Source organism: Loa loa (assembly GCF_000183805.2).
Source record: "Loa loa unplaced genomic scaffold supercont3.16, whole genome shotgun sequence".
In the NCBI taxonomy this organism is placed as follows: Eukaryota; Metazoa; Nematoda; class Chromadorea; order Rhabditida; family Onchocercidae; genus Loa; species Loa loa.
This window is the reverse complement of record NW_018108196.1, coordinates 402,775-429,624: the sequence shown is the minus strand read 5'-3', so window position 1 is coordinate 429,624 and position 26,850 is coordinate 402,775. Positions and strand designations below refer to the sequence as shown.

The 26,850-nt window shown below is 33.4% G+C and overlaps 3 protein-coding genes across 3 annotated transcripts; 1 reads left to right on the top strand and 2 right to left on the bottom strand.

The window, feature by feature from the left end:
• Window positions 1-1,651: 1,651 nt before the first annotated feature.
• On the top strand, window positions 1,652-5,413 carry LOAG_01994 (hypothetical protein; the record flags this gene model as incomplete). The annotated part of the gene is made up of 9 exons (XM_003137532.1): window positions 1,652-1,767; window positions 2,318-2,435; window positions 2,657-2,758; window positions 2,972-3,073; window positions 3,193-3,303; window positions 4,227-4,323; window positions 4,513-4,715; window positions 4,964-5,048; window positions 5,268-5,413. 9 exons carry the CDS (start codon window positions 1,652-1,654, stop codon window positions 5,411-5,413), a joined length of 1,080 nt encoding a protein of 359 aa, XP_003137580.1.
• Window positions 5,414-7,689: 2,276 nt separating this feature from the next.
• LOAG_01993 (SPRY domain-containing SOCS box protein SSB-4) lies at window positions 7,690-11,425 on the bottom strand (the record flags this gene model as incomplete). The annotated part of the gene is made up of 6 exons (XM_003137531.1): window positions 7,690-7,820; window positions 8,727-8,987; window positions 9,559-9,721; window positions 10,371-10,568; window positions 10,795-11,180; window positions 11,350-11,425. The coding sequence occupies 6 exons, from the start codon at window positions 11,423-11,425 to the stop codon at window positions 7,690-7,692; spliced, it is 1,215 nt and encodes a 404-aa protein (XP_003137579.1).
• Window positions 11,426-22,570: 11,145 nt separating this feature from the next.
• LOAG_01992 (hypothetical protein) lies at window positions 22,571-25,631 on the bottom strand (the record flags this gene model as incomplete). Its single annotated transcript, XM_003137530.1, has 5 exons — window positions 22,571-22,744; window positions 23,193-23,310; window positions 23,653-23,872; window positions 24,847-25,048; window positions 25,404-25,631. 5 exons carry the CDS (start codon window positions 25,629-25,631, stop codon window positions 22,571-22,573), a joined length of 942 nt encoding a protein of 313 aa, XP_003137578.1.
• Window positions 25,632-26,850: the final 1,219 nt, after the last annotated feature.

Genomic DNA, 26,850 nt, shown 5'->3' with positions numbered 1-26,850 from the left:
TAATAATAATAATAATAATAATAATAATAATAATAATAATAATAATAATAATAATAATAATAATAATAATAATAATAATAATAATAATAATAACAATAATAATAATAATAATAATAAAGCATTTCTTTTTTCTATGTCACGATTCGATTTCATTTATCCTTCTTCTCAACACGGTATTATCATTTGGATCAATGCAAAAATAATTCTTGAACAACTTTTTTCAACTTTTTTAAAACTTTTTTCGAACTTTTTTAACTTTTAATCACTTTTTCTTAAACTTTTTCAATAAGTTTTGAATAACAGGATTCATACCTGAATGTGATTCAGATGGATAGTGCAGTATTTGATGAAATATGAAATTTAAGCAGGTAAAATATGATTTTAATGAATATTATACTCAAGTTCACATGAAAGGTTACTTCCAAATGTCGAATACTTTAAAAAAGAGAATCATATAAGATAGGTATAATTTGGTACTTTTATTGCACGAGCGCACTTTGCCCTGTAAGAGAGGTAAAGCAAATTGCTAGGAGTTCAGCCAAATGTATACAAAGCTTAATGCATTGGTCTGGTCTGAAGAAGTGCTTTAGATAGATGCTTTCACATTGTTTATCCATTTTCTTCGTTTCAACTTTCAGGATATATTACACGTAAAAATATTGTCGGTCAATTGGCAAATTCATAACATCACTTTTTTGAAGAATCCCGGAATATTTCTGCTGTTACAGTGATTTTCTTGTGTGATTTTGTTTATTCCGTTCGAAAGTATTTTCAACGTTTACATTTTAGAACTTTAAGAAAATTGGCTAGAAACATTTATTAGTTTAAATTGAAAAATCGCGTCATTTATAGTGACTATAATTCACGTTAGCTACGTGTGCAGTATTTCCTGCAGGATGCTTTACCTTAACTTCAATTCAATTGTAGATGTGGACTATAGTTATTACTTTGTTTACTGCCTTATATTTAGAGCACCAATCCAGTGCGACACAACTATACCGCGGGTAGTTACCTTTCACATTTTCCTTAATTTCATTTTCTCATTCGTATCCTTCATAATATAACAATACTCATAGTATTAACTACTATATCTCAAACTATATTCCACACATAACATCCTAACTCACTTTATTTTATTTCATACATATTTCTTTCATTATTCTGAAAAAATGACGACTACGCTAAAGCATATTATATTTACCACAAAATCACATAATTATTAAAAGACTTGCACATTGGACTTCTATTAATTTGAAGCAAATTTAGATATAGCTTATTGCGATTTCCAATGGGAACGACAGACTGGTTGGAGCAAATAGAAGCTGATAGCTTTGCTTTAAATAATGCAAGTTGAAACTGAAATTCATTGATGTTAGCTTGTCTTGCATAAAACCGTCAAAGAATAAGCTACAACTGTTCGGTATCATTGTATCACATAGGAATTTTCAAAATGATATCAATGATCTGAATTTTATCAGTTCGAAATTTTCTTTCTTTTTTTTTTTGGAGGCACGATTAAGAGAACTTGAGAAGAAAATCAGTACAAAACCAATCTTTGAAACTTTTCTGATGAAAAATTCGATAACAATAAGATGTCGTCGAATTTCCGGGACTAAAAAGAACACTTATCGATATATGGGCAAAACCAAACATGTATCGCAATCATGCTGATGTGTTAGTTGCACCAGAATTTTTGGATCCATTCTTGGCCTTGCTGAGGATGCGTGGTATCAGTGACATACAGATCATTGCAAATGATATACAGAAGTAAGTTACCCTCAATAAATGCACTACTTCGATCTTTGATTTCCAAAGGTCAACAAATTCTCGTCATCTGTTTATTCTTTGCAACTTGAAAAAGGAAGTTTTTTAAGTGGTGTGGAAATTACTGGCAATTTAGAGAGGAACTAAATCATGTGAGTTGTTCACTGAAAGAATTATTAGAAAACTGGAGAAACTTTTCTGAAAATCTTATTTAAGAGATTTTTGAAGACGTTGTTTGGTAGTACCTAATTACTCGTCAGCATTATAAAATACTAATAGCGCCCATTGAAGGACATTAGCTGCTTTCACGTCGATTTTAAGTGAGCCAGTTTCATTACTAAGTTCAAGAAAGTCATTTTGCGACATGAATTCTCTTCACTGTCGAATATTTTACGTTTTTTCTCAACCGATTCAAGTTTTTTGTCGATTTGAGATCGAAGATCTGGAAGAGTGAATGGATAAACCAATTTTACATTTACCAATAGTCTACATTATTATCAAATCACTTGTTGTTAGTGGATTGAGAATGCAATTAGAATTGAAAAAGTTGCAGAGAAATAGATCGAGAAAGGAGAAACTTAGCCTACGCAATGAAACATCGTTCGCGACGTTCTGTGGGTGACAATTCATTAGCTGACTTCAATCTTATTGCTTATCATCGTTACGATGAGGTTTATTCCCATCTAATGATTATGATTAATGATCGTTGGAAAATAGTGCAGTCAATTTTCGTTATAAACTTCTCTAAGAAATTCGGTATAATTTCCTGAACCTTCAGATGGTATTTTAGAGTAATTAGAATTATCGACCAATCTATATGCTTTAGAAAAAGTTTTTTTGTAATTAATCACATCGTTATTAACAATGTCATTTTCTTGAATGGATTTTACAGATTGTGGAATACTTGAAAATGCTTTCAAGGCTGCATCCAAACTTAGCTGAAATATTTAACATTACGAGAACGTATGAAGGTCGCGATTTAATTGGCATTAAAGTTTGTATTAATTTTTGTTTTTAGTGACAAAGTTCGAACTTAGTCATTAATTAGAAAGTCCAGAAAAACCGTAATGGATTTCTTTAAAATAAATCTTAGACTAGCAGAAATGAAACTTTGATGCTAAATACACTCCAAATGATAAATATTGACTTCAGTAATGAAATCAATTAAAGAGACGTTACGGGACGAATAAAAATCAAAACAATTCAGATCGGATCACATGCTTCATTCAAATCCGCCATATTCATTGATGCTGGTATTCATGCCAGAGAATGGATTGCACCTGCAGTAGCCCTTTATATCATTAGCAAGGTCAAGCATTCGATCAAAAAATAATGTTTTTACTACAAGTCGGTAAACTTTTAAATGGTCGATGTAATTATGTGCATTTAATTGGGGGAAAAAATTATACTTTGAAATTAGACTTTCAGCTTGTTACCGAATATACAAAAGACTCCGATCTCACGCATATGGTAGATAAATTCGATTGGTACATTGTCCCGGTAGCTAATCCGGATGGATACGAATATAGCATGACCACTGTGTGTACACTTTCATTCATTTTCAAAAACATCAATTTAGAAAATCCATTTAATACGACATCAAATTTAAAATAGAGCTTTAAAAACACGATACTTTAATTTACTACAGAATCAATCATCGGTTTTTCTGCACTTCAATGTACATAAAATCTCTTTTGGATTTAAGTCCATGAACGTTTTATTCCTCACTGAAAAAAACTGAGTTTTTAATTTCTGGGGATGAATTACAACCTAATACAATTGGGAATATATACTTTAAAAAGGAATTGTCCTTCAAATGTAGGCAAAATTTGTATAGAAAGGTTGATTATCTCAAGAAATTAAATCATTATGAAAAAGTCTTTTGAAAGAGACTGAAATGAAAATTGTTAGAATCAAGGTTTTCAATGAACTCATAATGAATGCTTAACAAAATTTCTGGCTTTATTAATTTGTCTGCTTTTGCACTTCTTTTACCACGGTTAGCTGTGCACTTAAAGGCACAGAAAATATTAAGATTATATGGTCAAGTAGCCTTATATCGTATTCAAATCATATGGCCAGGTAGGTATATTCATACTCATTGATCTAAAAGATGCATTGTATTATAGCATTCTGCTCTCAAAAACAAAAAGATGTTGGTCGATAACCAAAACATAAGCAGTAAATATAGAAAGGGAAAATATTTACTAATCATTTACTTGGAAGAAATCTCAAAAAGTAAATAATCTAAGTAAAAAGAGAGAAATTAGCACAAGACCAATCTTGATATTAAAGATTTGAAAAACATTACCTCGGAAATAATATCGGTTTTAATCTTTTAAAAATGAGATATGAAATTTAAAAAATGAGATTAAGGTGAAGTTTAACGCGGTCCAGGACAAAAAGATGCTATGAACCGGCATCGAGGGAATTACGTCTACTTGTCCGGCATCACTTTCTAGGATCGATTGTGGAGAAAAACACGATCAAGGAATGCGACAATCAACAAATGGTGCGTTGGCGCTGATGCGAACAGAAATTGGGGCTATCGATGGGGAGGTCAGTGTCAATTAGTTTTATTTCATTATTCAGTGTAAGAGCTTTAGAAGCAATAACTCCATATATTTATATATCTAACTTTGAACAATTTTTCATCATGCGTCCCTTAGATATTTTTTTCATTTTTACAGCCCCATTATCTCAGTCCAATTTTTATACTTCAAATTAGTCTAACTGAATACTTTACAGAAGCGGGAGCAAATCGTAGTCCATGTTCAAATATCTATCCCGGTTCAGCAGCATTTAGTGAGGTAGAAACAGCAGGTATTCGTGATTTTATCACCCGTCAGATTCTTGATCTTAAGGTTTATGTTAGTTTGCATAGCTATGGACAATTATTTCTCGCGCCATGGGGTTATACCAATGATAAACCGAACAATTACTATGACCAGGTAAGTTCTTGTAAAATTAAACTATGGTTTCTAACCTTTTTCCTTTTCTTATTTTATATTATATTTAATGAGGCCTTCCACTTTAAGACTTATCAAACAAATAATTTTCTAGAAAGTAGCAAAGCTACTAAGATGACATTCTTATCAATAAACAGATTGAAATGGCAAAAAATATTCTAGTTGCTGCAAGTATCATTGCATGCTAAACTTAAACAAATACATGTTTGCTTTCATGCTGTTGATTGCAGAAGCAAGCAGCAAGTCTAGCAGTTGAGGCCATTCGAAAGAAAACTGGTGCAAAGTATAATTATGGGACTATCTCCGAATTAATGTGTCAGTTTCCTCATATATTGCTAACCTAAGTTTGTTAAATTCACCATAACTTTTGAGCTAAAAATGCATTTTTACATATAGAAAATTCAATACACAATGAATTGCGACAAAATTTAAAGAGAAATTTTAAAAAAATTTATAACCTTCGAAAACACTGAATTACAAGAAATTATTTTTGCCAAATTCTAAATTCCTTTGCGTAAATTGAAATTAATACAGATCCAGCATCGGGAACAAGTATTGATTATATGCAGGATAAAGGTGTGCCCTATATTTACGGTATCGAGCTGAGGCCTGAAGATTCCGATAACAACTTTGGTTTCACCATTCCAGCACGATTTATTGAACCCACCGGTAAGTTTTGATCAAAATTACTTAAATGTTAACAGTAGTTTTAATCGAATAAAATCGATCAGTATAAATACGATTAAGCTATCCAGTATTTATTTTAAGCGATTTCAAACAAAAATTGCCACATAATAACATCACCTTACAGTTCTCATACCAAATTTGTAATGATCTGATTTTTGACAATATTTTATTTTATCTAAACAAGAGAGATTTGGGCACTAATCGACGTTAGGTTAGCTTGAAATGTTGCAAAATCTCAAGTTGCATTAGGTTGCTAATGCAACTTGAGATTTTGCAACATTTCCATGCATTAGGTTGCTTCCAAAAAAGCAACAGCATCGTTATTTTCCTCACGTATAATATTAGATTACAAAGAAAAAAATACCATTATCAATGTTAAACTTCAGGAATTAATTATCTTCAGGCGAAGAGATGATATCAGCATTACAAACAATGACTGATTATGTGATTAAGAAAAACTATAAATCAATTTCGTTTCATTTCTAGACCATTCCGGAAGATTATTTGCCTTCATAAACTCAAGAATCTCAAAACAAAGGCTATACAGAACTTCAGTCTCTTGCGACAACAATTTCATTGAGCATGCCTTGATGACTCAACTTCCTTGGGTTTATTACTTGTTGCAATCCCAGCCAGTCTTTTCACGTACAGTACTAGATTACAAAGAAAAAATACCATTATCAGTGTTAAACCCCAGGAATTGAGGTTTCTCAGAGTGGTAATCGTCAGCCAAGTCACGCTTTGTTCCTAAGCACCAAAACTGTTGGAACAAATATGTTAGCATTCGCGAATATAATAAGCATTAATGAGTAGAGAATCGGAACCAAATTTGGCTCCCGAGGACGTCTGCGCATTCTTTACCTGACCCATACTAACAATAACCTAAAACCGGCGAAACAATTTGCAACCTCTAAAATCTCCACCCAACTTTTCAAAAACTTACAAATAAGTGCACACAGTCCCGAATTTTCGATATAAATTAGAAACTGGAAATCGCAACAACCGCGTTTTAAAAAGAGTAATTCTGCCATGTAAAATACGGGCTCGTGCCAGCATTGTCTCCTGTTCGCTTCTATCCATACAATATGATATACTCCGATCTACCTGAGCTTTTATTAAACTAAATATATAATCCGATGTACTCTACGATGATTATACCGCTTATATCCGCCTGATCGAACCAGTTGGATAACTCATTCCAGCAAAAGTACTGAAATTTTATCCAGGGGGTATTTGTGGTTTTGCTCTTACTGTTACTATATTTGGGAGATTTTACTTTGCGGAATTTTCAAATAATTCTGTATAAAAACATCACTTTCACATAAAGAAATAGTTACTGGACTACGAATTATATTTCAGCAAAGTTTCTGGGAAAGTGAAATTTAGAAAAGATTGGTCCCTTCTCCTATTCAGTGTTTAGAAGCGAAAGAGAATCAAGACCTTCCGATGTTAACCAGTGATAGTGTTGATGGCAGGTGGAAGACAACTTTGTAAATGTTTTTGAGGAAGAATCACGTGCAGTAACTTGCAACTTCATCGGGGAAAAGATACACCAAACATACCAAAGCATACAAAGGGATATATATAAGCGACATATGAGAATTCGTAACATAACTGGGTCTTTTAAAAGGAAAGATTAAAATGAAGAAATGATGTGGATAAGGATTATTGCATGAAAATGTATAAAAAATACAGCACTTGAACATACATACATATACAGCTTGCTCAATAGTAATATCAGAATAAAAACTGATATTTAATGCCTTTCAATGTAGCCAAAATGTACTGCTATGTTTCCCATCATAAAATGAAACAAATACAATAAAGTTAGCAACAATTTTGCTTTCAGATTTTGGATTTCTTAAAAATAATAAATTTAACTAAAGACATATCAGGTTCATGCAACTGCTAATTTATTTAATCAAAAGCATGCTCTGCTGAATTTAATTCACGCACGTTACCCTGCAAATGCCAAATCACAAATCAATCGCTAATTCACAATTTCCATGATAAGAACATTATAAAACCATATCTTTCAAGTTATAATAGAATTAACTATTGCAAAATGCATGTTTAAGAGTACAGAACTTACAAAACCTTACAAAATCATAATACGATGAATTACATTACCACCGAAAGTGGCTCATTCTTCACATTTTAATTTAGCAAGAAACCCGTAATATGATGAACAAAAACATTTGGAAAATCAAGAAAAGACTATACAAAAATAGAAAAAATCTAAACATGCTTATAATCATCAATCAAATTGTTAGCATTTGTAAAGCAAATATTTTTTCAGGCCAGTTGGCAACCTCAGCTCTCGTGCCCGATAAATACGGTCTTTTCTTAAAAATGTCCGAATTGATCGTCGGCATAATTCCAAAAGCGTCAGCGGTTCAGCTGTAAACAAAATAAAACATTACTCACTCCGGCAAAAATTTGTTGAAGTTATAGCAACTAATTAAAAACCTGTTTTCCCTTTTTTCTTCTTGGAGAAAAGAAAAGAAAAAGAGACTTCAAATAATCCTAGATGTCGCCACCCGCACTCCTAATACACGAAATGTTAAGTAACTCAGAACTGAAAAAATGTTTTGCATCAAAAGAAATACCTCCAAGTTGAGCCACGTAACTATTACCAAAAAGTAAAAGCATTTCATAAGCCCCCGAATAAAACTACAATTGCAATTAGCAAGTGCATGCGTTTATCCGGATGATTTTTTAAATTTCAAAGAAATAAGCATCTTTGAAAGTTCGCTAATTTATCTGAATGTTGATCAGTTCTAAATCGAGTGACTGTTCTATATTTAGAAGTATATTTAGAAGTAAATGTCTAGAAGCCCAAGTTTGGAATTCCAATGAACATTAAGGCTATACAACAGACTATATCGGTCTCCTTCAAATTAGAAAGTTTCCCAGTACAATGCTTGATATATTCCTGTACGACATTGAAACGAATGATATTTAAAGTTATTTAATATTTCGACGAGTTGTTGCTGAAGCATTCTCCGTTTGGAGCACCGGAAATGTTTTTTTAATATCCAAAATACGAAGCCATAATTAGCAAGATACTGTTACCAAAAAAGGAAGGATAAAAAGGTTACCAAGATTGATACACACTTTTTTAGTCCTAAAAACCCTCCAGACAATAAAAAATACTGCAGCTTCAGCCTTAACCGATCCCCAAATCAATGAAAGTTCCTTGTGTGATAACACTGATAACACACTGAAATTTTTTTTGGAATCAAAATTTTCAGCTCTTCAATTTCTCATAAAATTAAGACACTGAAAAGTAGAGAGAGAACTAACGATCAAGCCCTCCGAGGTATTTTATGGTGATTTCACAGTGGCCCCAAACCGCGGAAACAATTGGATACAGTTCTCGACCCTTCAAACCTGTAAATGCTACACCATAATAGTCAGCATCAGAAGCAAATGCCATGTATCCTTCGTCCATATCAAGAATACAGTAGAACTGATCAGGTGCCAGATGATTCTCATCGCGTAGTGTACATTTGGGATATGTCCAACCATTTGTGTTCTTTGAATCATGATAACACTTATTGCGTACTAAAATTGTTCTTAATATCCATTCCAATTTCATTGGTATTCATTTCAATTTCAAACTGTAACAACTTCAACTTGAGTGAAAAGTAAAAAAATATATATTAGCCACTAAGTTTTGGCTGCTGCGCATTCTTGAAGTTATTCTAATGCCTCGTGCAAGACCATCACAAGCGTAACTCACTTTTTTTCCACCCATATGAAGTTAGTAATCAGTAATAGAGCTTTTTGGTTTCCGCACATAATGACAGAATAAACAATGAACTACGACTCTTCAAACTGAATCTATTCCTCAAGAAAATGTTAAGATTCATAAGATTCATAAGGCTTTAGAATGTATCATGAAAAGAATTATAGGAATAACACAAATAACAATCAGGTTCTGACTGACAGACATTTAGGAGTGCTTTTCATTGACAATGCAAACAGTGCCACTTACAATCAAGAAATATAACTGAAATATCACGTTGAAACTTTGAACTAATCATAGCAACATGTTCATGTCTCTTCCTTGCGGATATAAATAGGAAGTTATAACAATGAACAAAGAGAAGAAAAGAGAGAGGAAAAAACTAACTCAAATCCCATCCATAGGACTCACTATTAGAGCCAATAAGTGATGTATAACCAACAGCATGCAATGATGCCGCTTTCGTTGCTACACCCACTGAAGCATGAGTTCCTCTCTGTCTCTGCGGCCATTTAATTTGCCAAACATGAAAACCCTTCGAGAAACCAATCTTGAAACAGAAAGACTAAAATGTTAAGAATGAAAAGTTAGCAAAGCTTACTATTTGAACCTAACGCAAGAAAACAGGCTTAAAAATTGTTAATGCAAAGTGAATTTACACCTATTATGTTAAAAGACTGAGCTTGCAAGTTGTCTTTTACTATCAAAGGTTCTCTAGATCAAAAATGCTAAGAAATCATACAATATCTTAGCTAATAATCAAGCTACAATCATTTCGTCAAGTCCCGAAGGGCATCTCTGTGAAGAAAATTCGTCGTTGATTAATTAAACGAAAAGGTAACCCTTTTCTTGTTATTTAGAGCGCCTGAGGTAATTTCGAAACAGAGGAACCAACATTCTCTCCTTCCCTTTAAGCCTTACTTAATGTGAGCTTATAGTGACTAATCGCAATATGAAGTGTTGATCAACTATACTGACTTGAAAATTCGTGGGATTAAGAGACTCTTATGTTTGAGAAAGTCGACAAAAAAGCTAAAGTAACGTGTATATCGAAGAACTGTCTTGAAATCTTAAAAAGAAAAGAGAAAAAAATAAATCAATTGACATATAAAAACTGCTAATTCTCAGAAATTTAAAAAAAAAGCGGGGACTTTTAACTTATGATAGACGCAGTTAATTTTTTAAATTGCTTAATTCACCTTAGCACGAATGGAATCGGTGGACTGAGCAACTGGGTGTCTGTGGAATGTCAATCGATCATCATCCTTAACAAAAATGTTGAGTGAACGATCATCTGGATTCCATGCATATGCTTCCATTACTTCAAGTGGTGGTGGTGACGAACTGATGATTTGGTCAAATCGACTTGGACGGAACATGTCCTCATAACAAGAACCCTGTAAAAAGATGCCGGAAGATTTGTTTAAAAATCCAGTTAACTTGAAATTTAGTTAATTTACATGATTGTGAAAATCTATAAATGCGGGCGCCAAACCGAAACTGACAATTAATATTAGTAACTTGTTATATGGGTATATAGATAGGCATGTGTCAAAATACAGTGTGCGGAGTATCAAATCTCCTGTACTTTTACACTCTGCAAATTATCGTGATGAAACAAACCATGGGATTAGCATTTGACTGGGTGCGTGACCGTGAACCATTCAACTCCATTACCATAGTTGTAGAGTGTGGCATAGAACTCGAAGCAGTGCTTAAGCTTCGAACAGCTAGATTTTGTTCACGTGAAATACGATGCGAACGATCGAAAAGATGCTGCCGTCGTAGGCTGCTGCTATTAGCACTTCCACCAGTTTCGGCAACAGTATTGCTAACACACTCTTCTTCAATTACACTGGATCCAACCTGTGCTTCATGTGAAGGACGCAAAACTCTACGTGTTGCGACATTTTGACGAATAGCTGGTTGCTGTGTGGCTGATAGTACCACTGCATTGCTACCACCAATGACAACATCATACGAAGATGATGCAGTTAGTGATGGCACATCTGAAGTGAAAAAAAAAAAAAAAAACCAATCTGAAAGAAAACTTATCAAATTGTTTACGAATTAATGCCCACATACTTAAGGTTAGTGCAATCAGAGATAATTCAGGCCAAAATAATGCTGATCATATGTGGTGAATCATCTTTAAAAGATAAGTTTCTTTTGCAAAACTCATCGAAACTTTTGGAATTATTCCAATCCCTTGCGTAAGATCATCACAAATGTAATTCAGTCTTCTTCTACCCATATGAACTTAGACAACCAGTAATAATAGCAGCGGAATTCAAATCAGTAGGTGACAGAAAGACCACCCATATAGCAAATAATAACTCATAATGGTTACTGATAAATTTCGGAGAAAGATGCAAAACTCATGAGTAGGATAAATTTAAGATTAAGTAATCTCCTGAAGAAAAACTATTCTATGACTTAAGTTTTCGAGAAAAAAAGAAAAAATCAAGAAACTTCCCTCTCTATGCTTTAGCACTACATCGGAACTTTCAGAAACCTAATGGCATGACATCAATGGCTGAAAAAACAACACGCTATAACAAACTCATATGAGAGGAACAATAACAGAAACCAATATAGTAACACTGACAAATATGCAGAATATCAAGTGAGTTTTAACGTTTCATATACCAAGTGAAAACAGCAATGGTCCCTTCCCTTACTCATCATTTCACCACAATGTCATGGAAATCATTAATCATTAATACGAATACGGAAAAAAGTAGCCAGAAATAATAACGCTGTAATAATGCCAAGTGATACAATGTTTACTACCAACTTTGCCATTTCTGTTTCATTTTTGGTCTCGCAGCTTGAAGCTATGCTTTCTCTTTGTTTTAAAAGCAGTTAATTAAAAATTTTTCGATGTGTGCGATATTATAATGCGAACAATGATTAAAAAAGATATACACGCATCGAAACACATAAAAATTAGAAAAGAAATCCATGGAAAAAATTTATAGGTGGACTATAAAGAGATTCTTGCTGAAAGAAAGATGAACGAAGAGAAATGAAATGTATTCGTACTGCAAAAAAAAAAGAGGTCCCTTTATGGATTCAATTATCAATACTGATTTATAAACGAAAAAAGCAAACTTTGAAGAAAAATAGAAAATGTGCTTTTCATTCAGGAAGAATTAGTGGTTTGATATTGAATTCATTTTTCAGAAGCTGGTCTTTTCAAAATGAAGCCTCCATTACTGATTATAAACTTTCCGCATATTCCATAACATCTGTCCATAACATTCTCATATTTCAAGATATTCATTATCAGAAGTGGACTAAACCATACGTCCTATATTGAATTGACATATCTGAAGAATTGCGATTCGTAGACATATGTGAGAAGAAAAACGAAAGAATTTTTGGACAATTCAATAGTTAACTACTGATACTTAATAAACACATGAAAGAAACACACCTTAATAATACATGCGCATGCAATACATTCTGATGAACATCTATACAAGTACATAGCAGGAAAATGATTCATAAATCACGAAAAATATTTTGCTTGAAACGCTAAATTTACAAAACTTAGTGTGATTTTCTTACATCTGAAATAAAAATTGGTAAAAGTAGTTAAGGAGTAATCGAAAAGTGGAAGTAGTTGAGAAGTAAATAAGTGATAATCCACAAAAATGTGTTTTTATCATTCGCTACATATTATCTAGTAGTTACCAGATAATCCACAAGTCTCCTGAGTTCTTGAAGTCGAAGATTTAAATTTCATCTGATAATTATTAGACAATATACAGCAATGATAACGTAAATGAAGAACACGAGTATTGAGAATGGCTATAAGAAACGGCAGGAATTAAAAAAGTAACCTACTCCAAAACAAGAACGGTAAGATATGATAACGAATGAAAGAGTGTGTTGCCTTCAACCAAACAGGTTTTCTGAATGAAGTAAGGAAGGAAATGAGATCCTGGAAGGATCTATTATGTGCACTATTCTCCTCGTATTCTACTCCAATATTTCTAGAAATGATCACTTCATCTCACCACTTTGCTACAGTGCCCTAGCTATAGTCTAAATTGCTTCCCTTAATGGAAAAGATCAGAGAAGAAATACTTCGGGCTCCTGAAAAAATCCATACACTTGACATTAATAACCCAAAAACAGCAAGCAAACTACTGATCTTATATCCAACTCTTCCGTAAACCATCACCTGAAACTACAACTTGACTAATTCATATTTATTAATTGAACTAAATCATGATATTGATCTGAAAAAAATGATTTCGAGAGCAACCACATAACTACTATCCCAGATCCCACCTTCTAATTAAAACTTAGTGGGAGAAAAGTCTTTTTCAATATGCAAAAAATGCCTAAACTTGGAAAGACCATTTTGCATCCCCGGGAAAAAAAGATGTTCTATAAGGCGGAAACTATAACATTCTTCAACATGTTTTCATATTTTTCAATCCAAATGCAAAAGAAAAGAAAACTGAATTCGAAAATTTGAAGTCGAAATACTTCATTCCTGCCATTTCGAGAGCTTTCATAAATCCTATCATTCAATGGAAAGAAAAATGTAAATGTTGAAGCGAATACATGTTGCATTCCAACAACACCTTTTCGATTTTAATTTTCCAGTTTTTTCTCCAAAAGCAAGTTTCAAACGCTCGTTACAGAAACTAGCTTTATGGAATAAGAGAAATGCAATGGATATTTTTGATTTCGTATGCTCATTTTGATCAGTATTACTATATTTTCCCATGACTTGAGTGCCTAAGTTAATAATCGGTTTAATTTTTAAATAATATGCTGTGATACCGATACTACAGTTCGAACGTTACCAAAGTACCAAAATATGACAGAAAAACATGATGGTACCGCCCGGAGAAGAAATACGCCGAAGAGAAATATTTCAGCAGGAATGCCTGTCAAATTTAACCAGTCAAATCCCTCTAGTATCAACTTCTAAAGCCATGTAAAAACATATATTTTCGGAAGTTAACACAGAAACTCGCAAAAGAGGTCCAACACAAAATAAATTTTTATTAATTCAAAGTACTGACATAATACTTAAAAATGAACCTATTAACGCTAAAACCTATTAAATGAACCTATAAACCTATTCTCGGATTATTTTTTAACTCTTTTTAGAGATTCTAATCATGAGTGCAAGCCAGATCGATTATTTAAAAAGTCTTAAAAAAGATACAAACCTATTCTCTAGCGGTCTTATTTTCCATTAACATCAAATTTAATGATATTTATAAGTGCTAGTATTTGTATCAGTGTCAATGTGTTTAATTTCCACTGATTTGATTTCCAGGTAGAAAAGGCGTTCGATTAGTCAGTTTTTCAAAAACAAGTTGTTTCTATTGATAATATAGGCAAAAATTAAAAACGAGCAAAGTTTTGAGAAATTTCTGAATTTTAGAATGAAAAAAAGAGCAAAAACACAACCAGCCAAAAGCCGAAAAAAACATAATTGTCGTTCCGCACCTTTTTGTCGAAAAAATAGAAACCTGATGAAAGAAATCTGTGCATAAAACTGCAAATCCCTATAAACTCTAGACTCACTGCAGTATAACCCAAGCTTTTCCAAAATTTAGCAAATAAATCTTTAGCAACTTCAGTACTTCAAAAATCTGACTGCAATATATGCAGTTCTGTTAAGCTTACTATTTATTAAATTATTGTTAAAACAGTTAAATCAAATTTACAGAAAAAGATGAATACAGTTCTGCTTACGTATTTGTTATATGGAATGAATGTTTATGTGAATCATAGCATGTTAGTTGACGTATGTCTAAGGATGAGACGTATGTAACTGAAAAATGAAAAGAGTCATGAAAAATGAATATTGCAAATAATGGATACCAAAGTAAGCTAAGATATCACAGAAAAGCAGCTTGTTTTAAACATAGCTCCACGACTCTTTCAACTTCAATTAATAAATGTTTTTCATTCCTCATGGTAAGTATCGCTTCAACTAATATTTCCATGGATTTTTGCGTTCCTTTAATTCAAACAGTAAATGATTTAGAACCTTCAATCATCATGCTACAAGCATATTAGCATCAATTCTTCCAGAAAATGACCAAATATTAAGAAAAAACCGTCTCCATTTATGTGTAACCCAGAAGTTGTCAAAATCCTGAAAGCATCAACTCGCTTGCTCATCATGTCTAGCCAGAGAAGCCATCATGCCTAACAATTAAGAACCAAAAGGTTAAAAAATTTAAATGAGTGATTGCGGAGACGCAGGGAAAGAAAAAAAAACTATTGAAATCTGCGCATGAACTGCTAGTCCAAATAATCAATAAAGCAAATGCTGCGCTATGACGACATAAGCGCAAATAAACCAGAAAAACATAATCAGTGCTTGACGAATTTAGTTAATCCAATGTCCAACACGGGATATATTATTCGTTTATAAGGGATCGGTGATTTGTGAAAAGGTCCTCTAATTTAGTGGTTCCGAACCGGCGGTCTGCGAAAACTAAACAATAGTCTACGAGGACGCGATGCGGTGAGTAGAAAACAGGAGGAGGCTGTTTTCTTTTTCTGTTTTTTTAAAAGTACACGTTGATTCGTTTGTCGGCAATAAAGGTTTATTCGGGGTTATAATACTCTACTATACGACTGATGAAAGTCAAACTGAATTTTCTATTAAAAATGTCCCTTCTTTTTATATTATAGTGCTACTCCAAGTCTGATTGACTGATACGTCAAGGATTTTGATAGAAATTTATTTTCAAATTAACTGAATTTATTACTTTCGAATCTTGTTTCCCTGCTACAAATGAAAAAGCCAAACTGGTCTCTGAAAAAGTTGGGAACCACTACTCTAATAGAAATATTTTTCAAGCAAAGAAACTCCTTTGAATCCAACATCGACGCGATTACTAACACCAGTTTTGGCAGTTATAACAGAATTTCAACAGCATTAAAACTGAATATATTACCAACATCAGTTTGGTAGTTGTAAGAGAATTTCAACACATCAAAACCAACAACTGATGAAACTTACCACTAATAAATGCGTAGTAGAAAGCAAAATAGCTGCTGAAATTCAAGAAATTCTCCAGTATAAGAAACTCAACAAATTTTGATTCAAAGCGAAATGTTCTTTGTGCTCATTTCTAAAAAAATCGCTTCGGAAACTTACTCCTAAATTTCTGGCACGGTCTTTAACACAACCTAATTGCGTTAAATCACATGGTAACCACTTTCTATAACCCACTACAATGTAAGAGCTTACGGTGCTTAATAACTACGAAAATTATATATATATATATATACGAAACTTATACGAAAATACGAAAATACGAAACTTTACTTTTTATTCCATAATAACTTTAATTTTTATTCCATAACTTTTATTCCACAAATAATATTCTTTCTTTTCTTGGTGGCGTAAATGAGGTTAACAAAAGATAATTAAATGATCAGATAATCTGAATGATGAAGACAGCAGTGTCCTGGATACGTTTTTCAGATTCAATGGTCACTTAGGTTTTCTCTGCCAACTGTTGCTAAGAAAAAAATTTTGGCGCTGGCAACTAAGAATCTTTTGCTCAGGACTATAAGGACTATATCATTCCGAAAAAAACTTATCGGAAAAATATAATCGAAAACTCAGTCTTGGTGAGATTCGATTTTAAAAGATATGAAAGATAATAATGAAGAAGAAATCACATAACTCTCACCTTATACTGCGCTATTCTACAACTTAAACCTACTTCAGTGCTGCATTTTCTGTTCAGATCTTACGTAAAGATAAAAACCAGATTATTTCCATTATTTTGCAAGTAGGATACTTGATAGTTGCTTTTTCTCATGTAAAGGCTGTGATAAAAAAGAAAAAATTTAATTTAATGAGTAATTTTTCACTATCACTGCCATAAGAATTTACTATTTGCTTAATTTCCATTACTGCATCTGTGTTCTTATAAAAATTTATTCTTATAAAAGCTACTTCTATTTAATTAAATATTTTTATTAAAATTGTTTTAAAAATGCGATATTATGAGGAAGCGCAATAAATTCAAGAATCACGTTACCAAGAAGATGAGGATGATTCAATTACTGTTCAAATCCTTATAACAAAAGGATGTTTTCATTTCTCAGTTCCATTTAGATTATCTCTGGAAAGAGAACTTCGAACCAGCAGTATCATAAGGATATGAACACCAATTTATATCCTAAAAAAATATTGGCTTTGATCACCTCCGTCAATTTCTACAGTACTTTTATACATTATTAATTGTTACATCAAAACTCTGCAATTTCACGCCACCAAATGCAATGTTTCGAATAAAGTCAAAACTTTATTTGTAGTTGTGCATAATCAGTCATTTTCTGGCATAACTTTTCTTGCTGTCAAGCAAGAATAATCGAAAAAGAGACAACTGAAATAAGCACAGAAATCTATATCCTAAAAAAATTGGCTTTGATCACCCCTGGGATTTGTAACACCAAATATCCATTCTATAAACATACTTTACAACGTACTTCCTATTACGCTGAATTTTTTGAAATACTCTAATTTCCTCGACTCTTCTTTTACGTAACATATTTCATTTAAAAAAAAAAGTGACCGAAAATTTTTTCGAGTAACTGAAAAGCATGAGTTACTGTATAATCGAATGATTTCTGCAGTAACACTTCAATTTTAGCTCAAAATAAAAGCAGGGAATAGGTGATATTGCGTAGTCCTGACTGAACCGAATGCATAATTGCATACAAAACTGCACAAATGATTTAAATTACTGATTTCAGAGGTCAATAGTGGCGTGAAGCAACAAAGGTTAGAGTGGTAAGTGTGGTGACCCGCTATGATTGAAAAGTGCAATGAGAGAGAAAGCAGAACCTAGAAACGACAAATTGAAAAAACAGAAGACAAAAATAAAAACAGTAAAAGTTTGTCAAAAAGAACTACAGAAGATCCTCTTCAACAATGGATTGAAATCAGTTGATCAAAAGCTGTATTCTATACAACACATTGGCAATAACCTGTTCATTTGGATGCTAGACATTACAAATAAATCTGTTTCAGCAGTGACGGAATTAAAATATCTTTGATGAGTGAATTTTATGGTATCAAACCAATCATTCCGATGGCTAGCGAGAACGAAATCGACGAAAAAAGAAAAGAAAAAAAGAATGAATAAAACCAATGTTTTCAACAACGAGCTGTATGCAACCATAGCAGTTAATGAAAGTTTCGTAAATCCTCTGATAAAGAAAAAATTCCGGTCTTTTCCTTGAATTTAAGGACTTAAAAGTTATAGTTTCAATAAATGAGAGAGAAATGAATGAGGTAAAAATAAATGAGGTAGAAATAAACTATATAAACAGCATTTTGCTCCCAAAATTAATGATACATTCACCATTAATGAATATATCATTTAATCACTATAGCATAGTTCTGACGGTGTTACAAGTACGAATGAACACTGAAAATTATAAAACTGAAATAAAATAATAAACTAAGTGTGAACTTACCCTCAGAGGCTGGACTATCACCCTGTGTTTGAATAGATAAACGATGACCCATCGCTGTTGATTTTTCTTCGTCCTAAAATTACATCCTTTGAAAGATGAGCTATCTTTTCTGCTTGAAAGGCACGAACTATCATCCCTCCCTATCTCACATTCAAAAAGGCAGGAGCTATCTCCCCCCCCCTCCCTCTCCCCCCTCTCCCCCGAATACCCAACGTATCCGGAGACCATCTCCACTTCACTCTCACCCGGCCAACCAAATCAGATAATCGCCCACCCCACCCCCTACGTGTGACCGAATTTTCGGATGACTTGTCGGACGAACTCTTTGGATACAACCGTCATTTTTTGATTGAAGTTGTCAATGTCGGAGGTGTCGCGGATTCCTGACGATATATTAGGGGCTAGGATATGGACGTCGCGGGGATTGTTTCTGAAAAGTGTGGAGTACCGTCTTGGTGTCTTTGTTGATTTTAACCGTTGCGAAATGGTCCGTCTGACAACAAGGCCTTTACAATTGTTATCAAGTATTGTTCACTCAGAAGTTCGGATAATTCCGGTGACTTATTGAAGTGTATTAGTTGGAACGAGAGAACAATATCTTATTCTAAAAACTTGCGGAAAAAGTTTCATGAGGCCTTAAAATTGAGGAATATAATTTTTAAAGCAAATGAAGTTGGATAGCTTTTTGCTACCCTGTAAAAGGATGAAGTTGACAGATGATCATAACAGTGGCTAGTATTGAAGGATGAATTTTAATTGCATAAGTCGCTCTGTTTAGCGGAAGAAAAAAGGATTTTCAACATTTAGATGACAGAATGCAAGTAGAGGTTTACGAACCAAACAATGAATACTAAAGGAATTATAGGGCAAACCACAGAAAGCCTAACCGCATAATGTTTAGTCTTGTTTGAATCTTTAGCAGTACATAACATCAAGAAGTTCGGAATTCTTCAGATATTCTAGAAAACAATCCATAATGTGCCTTCAGCCACTGAGTATCACAGAAATAGCAGTACCTTTGCTTAATTTTGCAGTTCAGTCTTCAACTTTGGTTGAACTGCATGTTGATGTCTAATCTCCAAGCATTTTGAAAGGAAACGATTACAACAAGTTATTTTTAAAGAAATGCAGCTCTGTCAAGTTTGATAGATCGACTGATTAGATCATTTGTGAAAAACTTGAAGAATGAAGTTCTGTTGTTCCAAATACTAACTTTGGATTTATAAATCAACAGCAACACCAAGAAATTAGTGAGAGAATAGGATTTATCGTCTGATGAAACGTGGATACTTTTGTCAGTGGCAAAGCAATTCTACATTATTATTGCTACAACTAGATATAGAGCGATCAAACGAGTCCAGTTTCAGTTTGGTCAAATAGGTTACAAGTTCCCAAGCGAACTATCCGCATTATTCGTTCTGAATCGATTGGCTTCAGTACACTTCATTCGATAAAAATCTTGTTTACTTGAGCTTTCAAATATACAATATATTTTTATTTACGATATTTTGAATATTTAAGCAATTTTATCGAGTTTTCCAGCTTATTATTATTTAACTATATTTTAAAAGATATGTAGTAGTTTTTACAACTCTCTTGAGAAATGAAGTGGGGTAACTGGGTGCTAATTTATGTTCATGGTTTTGAATTTCTAATTGGAAATCTTCTTTGGAAAGAAAATTCTTTCGTGAAATACATTTTAAAAAATAAGACACTAGATCTCATAGCATGGAAGATCTCAGGAAACAAAATTGGACGACCTCTATTTTTTCTGCGGATAAATTGTTCACTAAGTGAATGACCTAAAGGTATGCAGATGACCGAAGAGTTCTTCATTTTTCTAGGGTTTTTTCATGGCTCAGTCTTCCAGTTCTTTATTAGACATAATTTTTGAGTTTTCCTGACGAGTTTGGAGATAAACAAAATCTAAGGTGGCCTGAAGGCAATCAACCAAACGGAGAAAATGCAGGAACTAAAATGGATAAGATGTTTGTTTTCGATATAGCTTTTGGAAATGACAATTTGAAGAATTGATTCAGTTTCGAAATGAATGAAAAGATGTTAAACAACTGATGGAAAGAGTAGAGCTATCCTAAGATTGGGAATTTGAGGGGAGAAGGAAGGAAGAAAAAAGAAGTGGAAAGCGAGGACAGCAAATGCCCAATAAGAGATTTATTTTACAGCATGAATGCAAATAGCATCGCTTCACTTGGCCTCATCTGTTGGTTTAAATGTCCATGCAATACTTTATGGCCTTAAAACACTTTGCACATACATATACATTGATGCCAGCATAACACAAGACATACGTACAAAACCTCCAGTGTGGAATTACTCTTTGCTAAGATTTCCAAACAATTTGATTACTGATCGTCTGATTAGGATTTAACCTCTAGATGGATTAATGCATCTATTAAATGAATTAGCACAAGTGAGCTTCCTTCGAGACATTTGTACATAGTATATTAATTATGAAGCTGCGCAATCGAACGTCAGATGAACTCTACCGAATAATGCGAGAACATTAGTAAAGATTTGATGAACAAATCCATGTGAAACTGTAAACCAATGCAGTATCTTAATGTTCCAAAACAACATTTGAGTGAAAGTAATCAGAGGCACTATCGAAATGGTGAAAAGAGTATCTCAATCCGGCTATAGTAGAGTGCTTTTAATGTAATAATAGCTACCCGAAACGCCAATACGCAATTCGTCATATATCATATAAGCAGTATGCCAAAGTTGATTAAATGGAAGCAGTGGACACTTAATGTAATAAATGAATGGAAATGATTGGGATAGATATAATTCAAAACGTATTCGAAATTGTCAGTTAAGAAGGAAGTAGCAACTAAAGAGATCCGCTATGCAGTCTTGGATTGACAATTTTGAAGCCTAGGAACATCATAGTAAATTATCAAAGCAAATCAAGAATGGTATTCAGACTTATTATAAGCATCAGATCAAATTGTCCTCCCAATTTTCAAATAAGCAAATAGCTATGAAAAAACATGGGGACCAGAGCTACTATCGGAATTGTTTCGTAAAGTTTTATATTGTCAAAATCGGAAACAAAATAATACAGTGATATACAATCATCAAATCCCAGCAAATTTCTTTCAAAATTTGCCTGAATTTTACAATCCATTCACAATGCAAATTATAGAAACAAATTTGTGCATTTGCAATGCATCATTCTTTTTGAGGCAGTTATAGATGGGTAAGAATTATTGACTCATTACGTCAAATAATTAATTGCTCGAATACACCTACATTGAATACCAAGCGTAAAGGGCCTTCTTCAGTATTTACATCTCTATCATATAATAATCGAATTGAATTGAAAAGTCTCACGATCCAGAAATTTTTGGAGTAAAGCATGTGCAGAAGAAAGTTAAAAATCATAGGCTATAAATCGTCTGATTTAAAGAAAAAATGAACAAACAAAATTAAAGCAACGGAAATAGAAAAAAAATACAATCTTACAGAGGAATTTTCAGGAAAAAAGATATCAATTTCCAATTTTACAAAGCAGAATTGGTATACTTGGTAATCTTAAAAGTTGCAGACCAGAAATCAGCTTGAAATTAGAAAATAGATTCGTTGTTGATCAGTTGTGAAGTTGATCAACCGTGTCACAATAACAAAGCACGGAAAAGAACCAGCAAAAGCATGAATTGTATCTCTGATTCATGAATACAAAGAAAGACTACAGGAATTTAAAAAAAAAAAGAAAAGGAAACTTTCATTGTGCATAAAACGATCACATCGATTGATTTCCGATTTTTGAAAAACGTTTGTAAGACACAAATATTTTGATTGTTACGATAAATGAAAGCAAGGAAAGAGTAATGACCGCTAATGGGAAATCATAATAATGAATATAGAAGTAAATGGACAACAGAAACTATTAAAATATCAGACCAATCCCAAAACCGCATTCACCAGCAAAGAAATTGTAAAATCCAGATATCATTATTGAGATGGGAAAATCTCCAGAGAATCGTTTCTTGAAAACACCGGTAATTGCTCCATCGCTCGTCAAATGTGCAGTAGTGACCAGTCCATATTTCGGCACTTTCGTCTAAAATTTATGATTGCTGCATGTGAATGAATCACATCTTCATTTATGGCTTTCAACTTTCGAGCTCAAATTGGAGTAGAGGTTTAAACTTTTCAAAAGGTTTTTGATGACAAGGCTTCAATCTACTTTCAAAGTTTATTAAGAGCTTCTCTAAAGCACCTTTTACTGGAGTGCTCTTTCATTCTTAAAATGAAGAATTCAGCGTGCATTAAAGTTTACCAAACTTATTTATAAACTAAGACTCAATTCTCAATCGCCATAAGATTGTTCCCACATAATAAACATAATTTGTTTTATAACAAAAGCACATTCGTGATGTGAACAAATTTGTGATTATCTGAAAACTACAGGAATCTGAATACGAATGTAATTTAAGTCTAAATAATTTTGAAATGTTCCAAAGTCTCACTTTTAGGGCTACGGTGCCTTTTACTTGCTTGAAATTTACCGAACCTACTATGTCGATTGCGCATGCTGAGTATTTGTTAATATTCCGGAAATACGAGAAATGATATCCACTACTTTTACAGAAATCAAGACATGCTGTGTATGCCGAACCTCTGTATCTGAAAGAATGCATTTCAGGCGTAATAATTCACTGAAACGGGAAATTTCTGCTAAATGAAGGATCGAATAATCCTACAGAGAACAAAAATTCATAAAATTTCATTACAAAATGCTCTAATAGTTCAGGGTTCGTTACGGGAATGTACATTATAACACTTTATGCTACGAGGTTTTAACTTAAAAGAAATTCTTAGCATTAGAAATCAAATACCTGAAAGTCTTTCAAGTGAGTTGTAGGGAAGGGAAGGTAAACCAGTCGCAGAAATCTGTTCATTATTATTTTCTACAGTTCGGCTTGAATTGACACCCTGGCCAACAAAAATGCAAATTGCAAAACAAACCGTGCATAGTAGGTGATATCAGACGATTTTTGATTGGGTTGCGGTAGCGCAAAATGACGAAGCGTTAATTGTGAACCAAGCGCTAGCTTTTGCGTAATACTTCTCAAATAACTGGTCGAACAAACTAAATCCGAACCGGATGACCAACCGGTACATTTGAAGGCCATAGTTCCTATACGACCATAGTACTCGAGCTCTGCATCAGTTTTTGGCTCATTATCTGAATATGTGCATGATGATTCTCCGAACTTGATCTGGAATACATCCTATAAGATCCAGTTCCTGCTCAAGCTTTATATTTCGAAATGCAATTTACATCTGTTGCAGAAATGTCTATCTACTCTTATAAAGTGCAAAAGACGCTATCTTTTTCGAAATCTCATTTTCTCTCCCTATTGACTGTTTATCAGAATTTCAATAATTCAGATTAATCTCGGGAGATTTTATTACTTTCCGAGTAAGCAATGCCTAATAGAAATATATAAGTCATTGATCAATTTTTAAACGAAAGTCCTTGAAATTACCTTCCATAATACATTTTTTGTAATTAACCAAGTCGAGATATCATAGCATTATCTTCGATTCAGTCTCTTGTTGGGAAATCGAAATTGGAATTGCCAGAAATGCTTTGTTATGTATGGGCCACATTACCCCATGGTTAGTAGAGAACAGAAGAAGGTTTGGAAAACACTTCGAGTATTTCATGACGTATGCTTTTCAGGGGACTCAAACTAATTCATTTTAAACTTATTTTAAATGTGTTTACTTTCGTTCATTCAGTTTAGCTCCAAATACATTCAATTAGATTCAATTTAAATCACAAACAAAGCAGGCATTTTGTTTTGTATTTGTCATGTTCAAAAATTTCGCCCGCTCTTTATCGCTATTTATCATTTCCTTAGAACTGATAAATAGTTTCCTTAGAACTGATAAATAGATAAAACATTAACGTTAGACTCATTTTTCTTGTACATCAAATTTTTACACTTATGTTATCAACCGACCAGTAAGAGATAAGTTTGAGATGATCAAATTTTGGAAAAATATTACTTGGAATGGGGTACTTATATTTTTAAAAAAAAAATGGAGTGGTGTGCTTCTCGATAACACGTCGATCGTCCAGTGACTTTTTCGCCATAGTGCCGTTCCATATAGAACATTTTAAAGCATACATCTTTCATGTAAACAACCAACCTCGAGCAGAGTATGCTATCGACATATATAAGAAATCGTCCACAGCTTGTGAAATACTTATCGAGGGCCATGGAACAATAAAATTGGTGACCGCCTCTACAAGAAGGCTGTGCTCACCGAATCGTGTTTGTCTTGTCGTAATATACTTTGTGACTAGTTCACCATCTACTTGTGCTGTTCCTATTTTTATTTTATTGTTCAACTGCAAAAATTTCACCACAAAGTAAAAAAAAGATTGATGAAATTACAGCAATTTTTTTTTGTAAGAATTGTAAAGCATGGAAATCAGAGTAGACCGCGTTTTGATCTTGCAAGAGTTTTGAGGAGGGAGACTTCGACAAGAACCTTTGAGCAACATCAATTCGATCTGGGACAAGCATTCAACTTCTACCCTTACCAACATCTAAGCATTTAACTTATAATAAGACAAATGAGAATTGCTGACCCAATTTTTTCCTGATTAGTGTAAGTGGTCATCGGTTATTCAACATTCAATTAGAATAAAGTTTAAGTCATTCGATACAGATTTTGGGAAGAAATGAGGAGAATTGTATTACCTTTACACTGGTTGATGGAATAAACTTGTTGACTGCAAACTGTATCCCTGTAAAGCTATTCCCAATACAAGCTAAACAATCCTTATGAAAGTTACTTAACGTCCCGGGATTCAACGGTAACGCTTCCATCACATAGATTTCTCGCGATATATCAGGCATATATTTTCGATATATTCGTGATAATCCATATGGCGACTGCAGTTTGTCTTCCGGAATGACTAACTTCATCATTATGCTTAACATATTGATCCATTGATTTGTGATATTACTCAAAAACTTGATCACAAGTGTTTCAAACAACTGTTCATAATTATCCTTAGTAGAAGGAAAGCAGGATAATCGTCTGTGAATTGAATGAAACTAATAAAAGCCCATGACTTGTAACCTAACCTTCTAACCTACTCTTCAAGAACTTATCAAGCTAAAAAACAAACCAGACAACCCAGTCATAACACCTCCACTAAAAATGTTGCACCTTTTACATCACAGTGTCCGGATACTTCAAGAAAATCAAATTACTACCAAAAATGCTCACAAGAGCCGAGCGCTATAACTTTTCCTTATATGTGAATATATCGTCCGCGTTATTTTTTCCACCAGAAGGTTGTAAGCATGCTTTAAGCGCCTACACATCATTAGACAGTGGAGTAAATCCAGTAACCACGGATGGTTGTAACTTTTATAAACCGACATTTACGGTGCAGTAGACAATGAATAAAATCCCACAAGCCAGACAAATCCTAAACTGATACTTCCCCAGAACAAAACGTATGCGCCAGAAATCCCTCAATAAAATTTTGAAATAATAAGCGGCCAAAACCAGCTGCGCAAACCGCAGTTCTCGAGTAATTCATAGATTGCCGACTCTTCCGACCTTCAATCCCAATCCCGAAATACTCATCCTAAACAAATACTCATCCTAAGTTGCGATTAATACGGAATGAACAAAAAATGCAAGGGAACTTTGCCCCTCTTCACCTTTCTAGAAAGATCAAAATTTGTAGTGCGAATGAGCGATAGCAATGTGTAATTGGAACTTTTACAATGGGAAAAAAAGGCACTCCAATTCCAAAATGCATCAAAAAGTGCACCCAACGAATTAAGAACTCAATCCATCAACTACAGATTTCATTTCTTGAATAACAACCGAAACAAATGAATGTAACCCTATCCCTTATAAATTCACGTGTTTTTGACAAAATATGAAAAAAATCTAAGTTTATGGGAAAAACCGAATATCTGAAAAATCCTTCAAATTCTGAAACGATTAAGCAAAGAACACAAGTTGCATCATTTAGAAAAGCTCTTTCTTTACGGTAATGAACAAAGACCAGAACTAAAATAAATGAATGCAGAGAAAAAAACAACTACTACATCAGCAAACCAAATAACAACATATATAACTAGAAATATGTTATAAAAGATTTAACACAAAGTCCTTGAACAA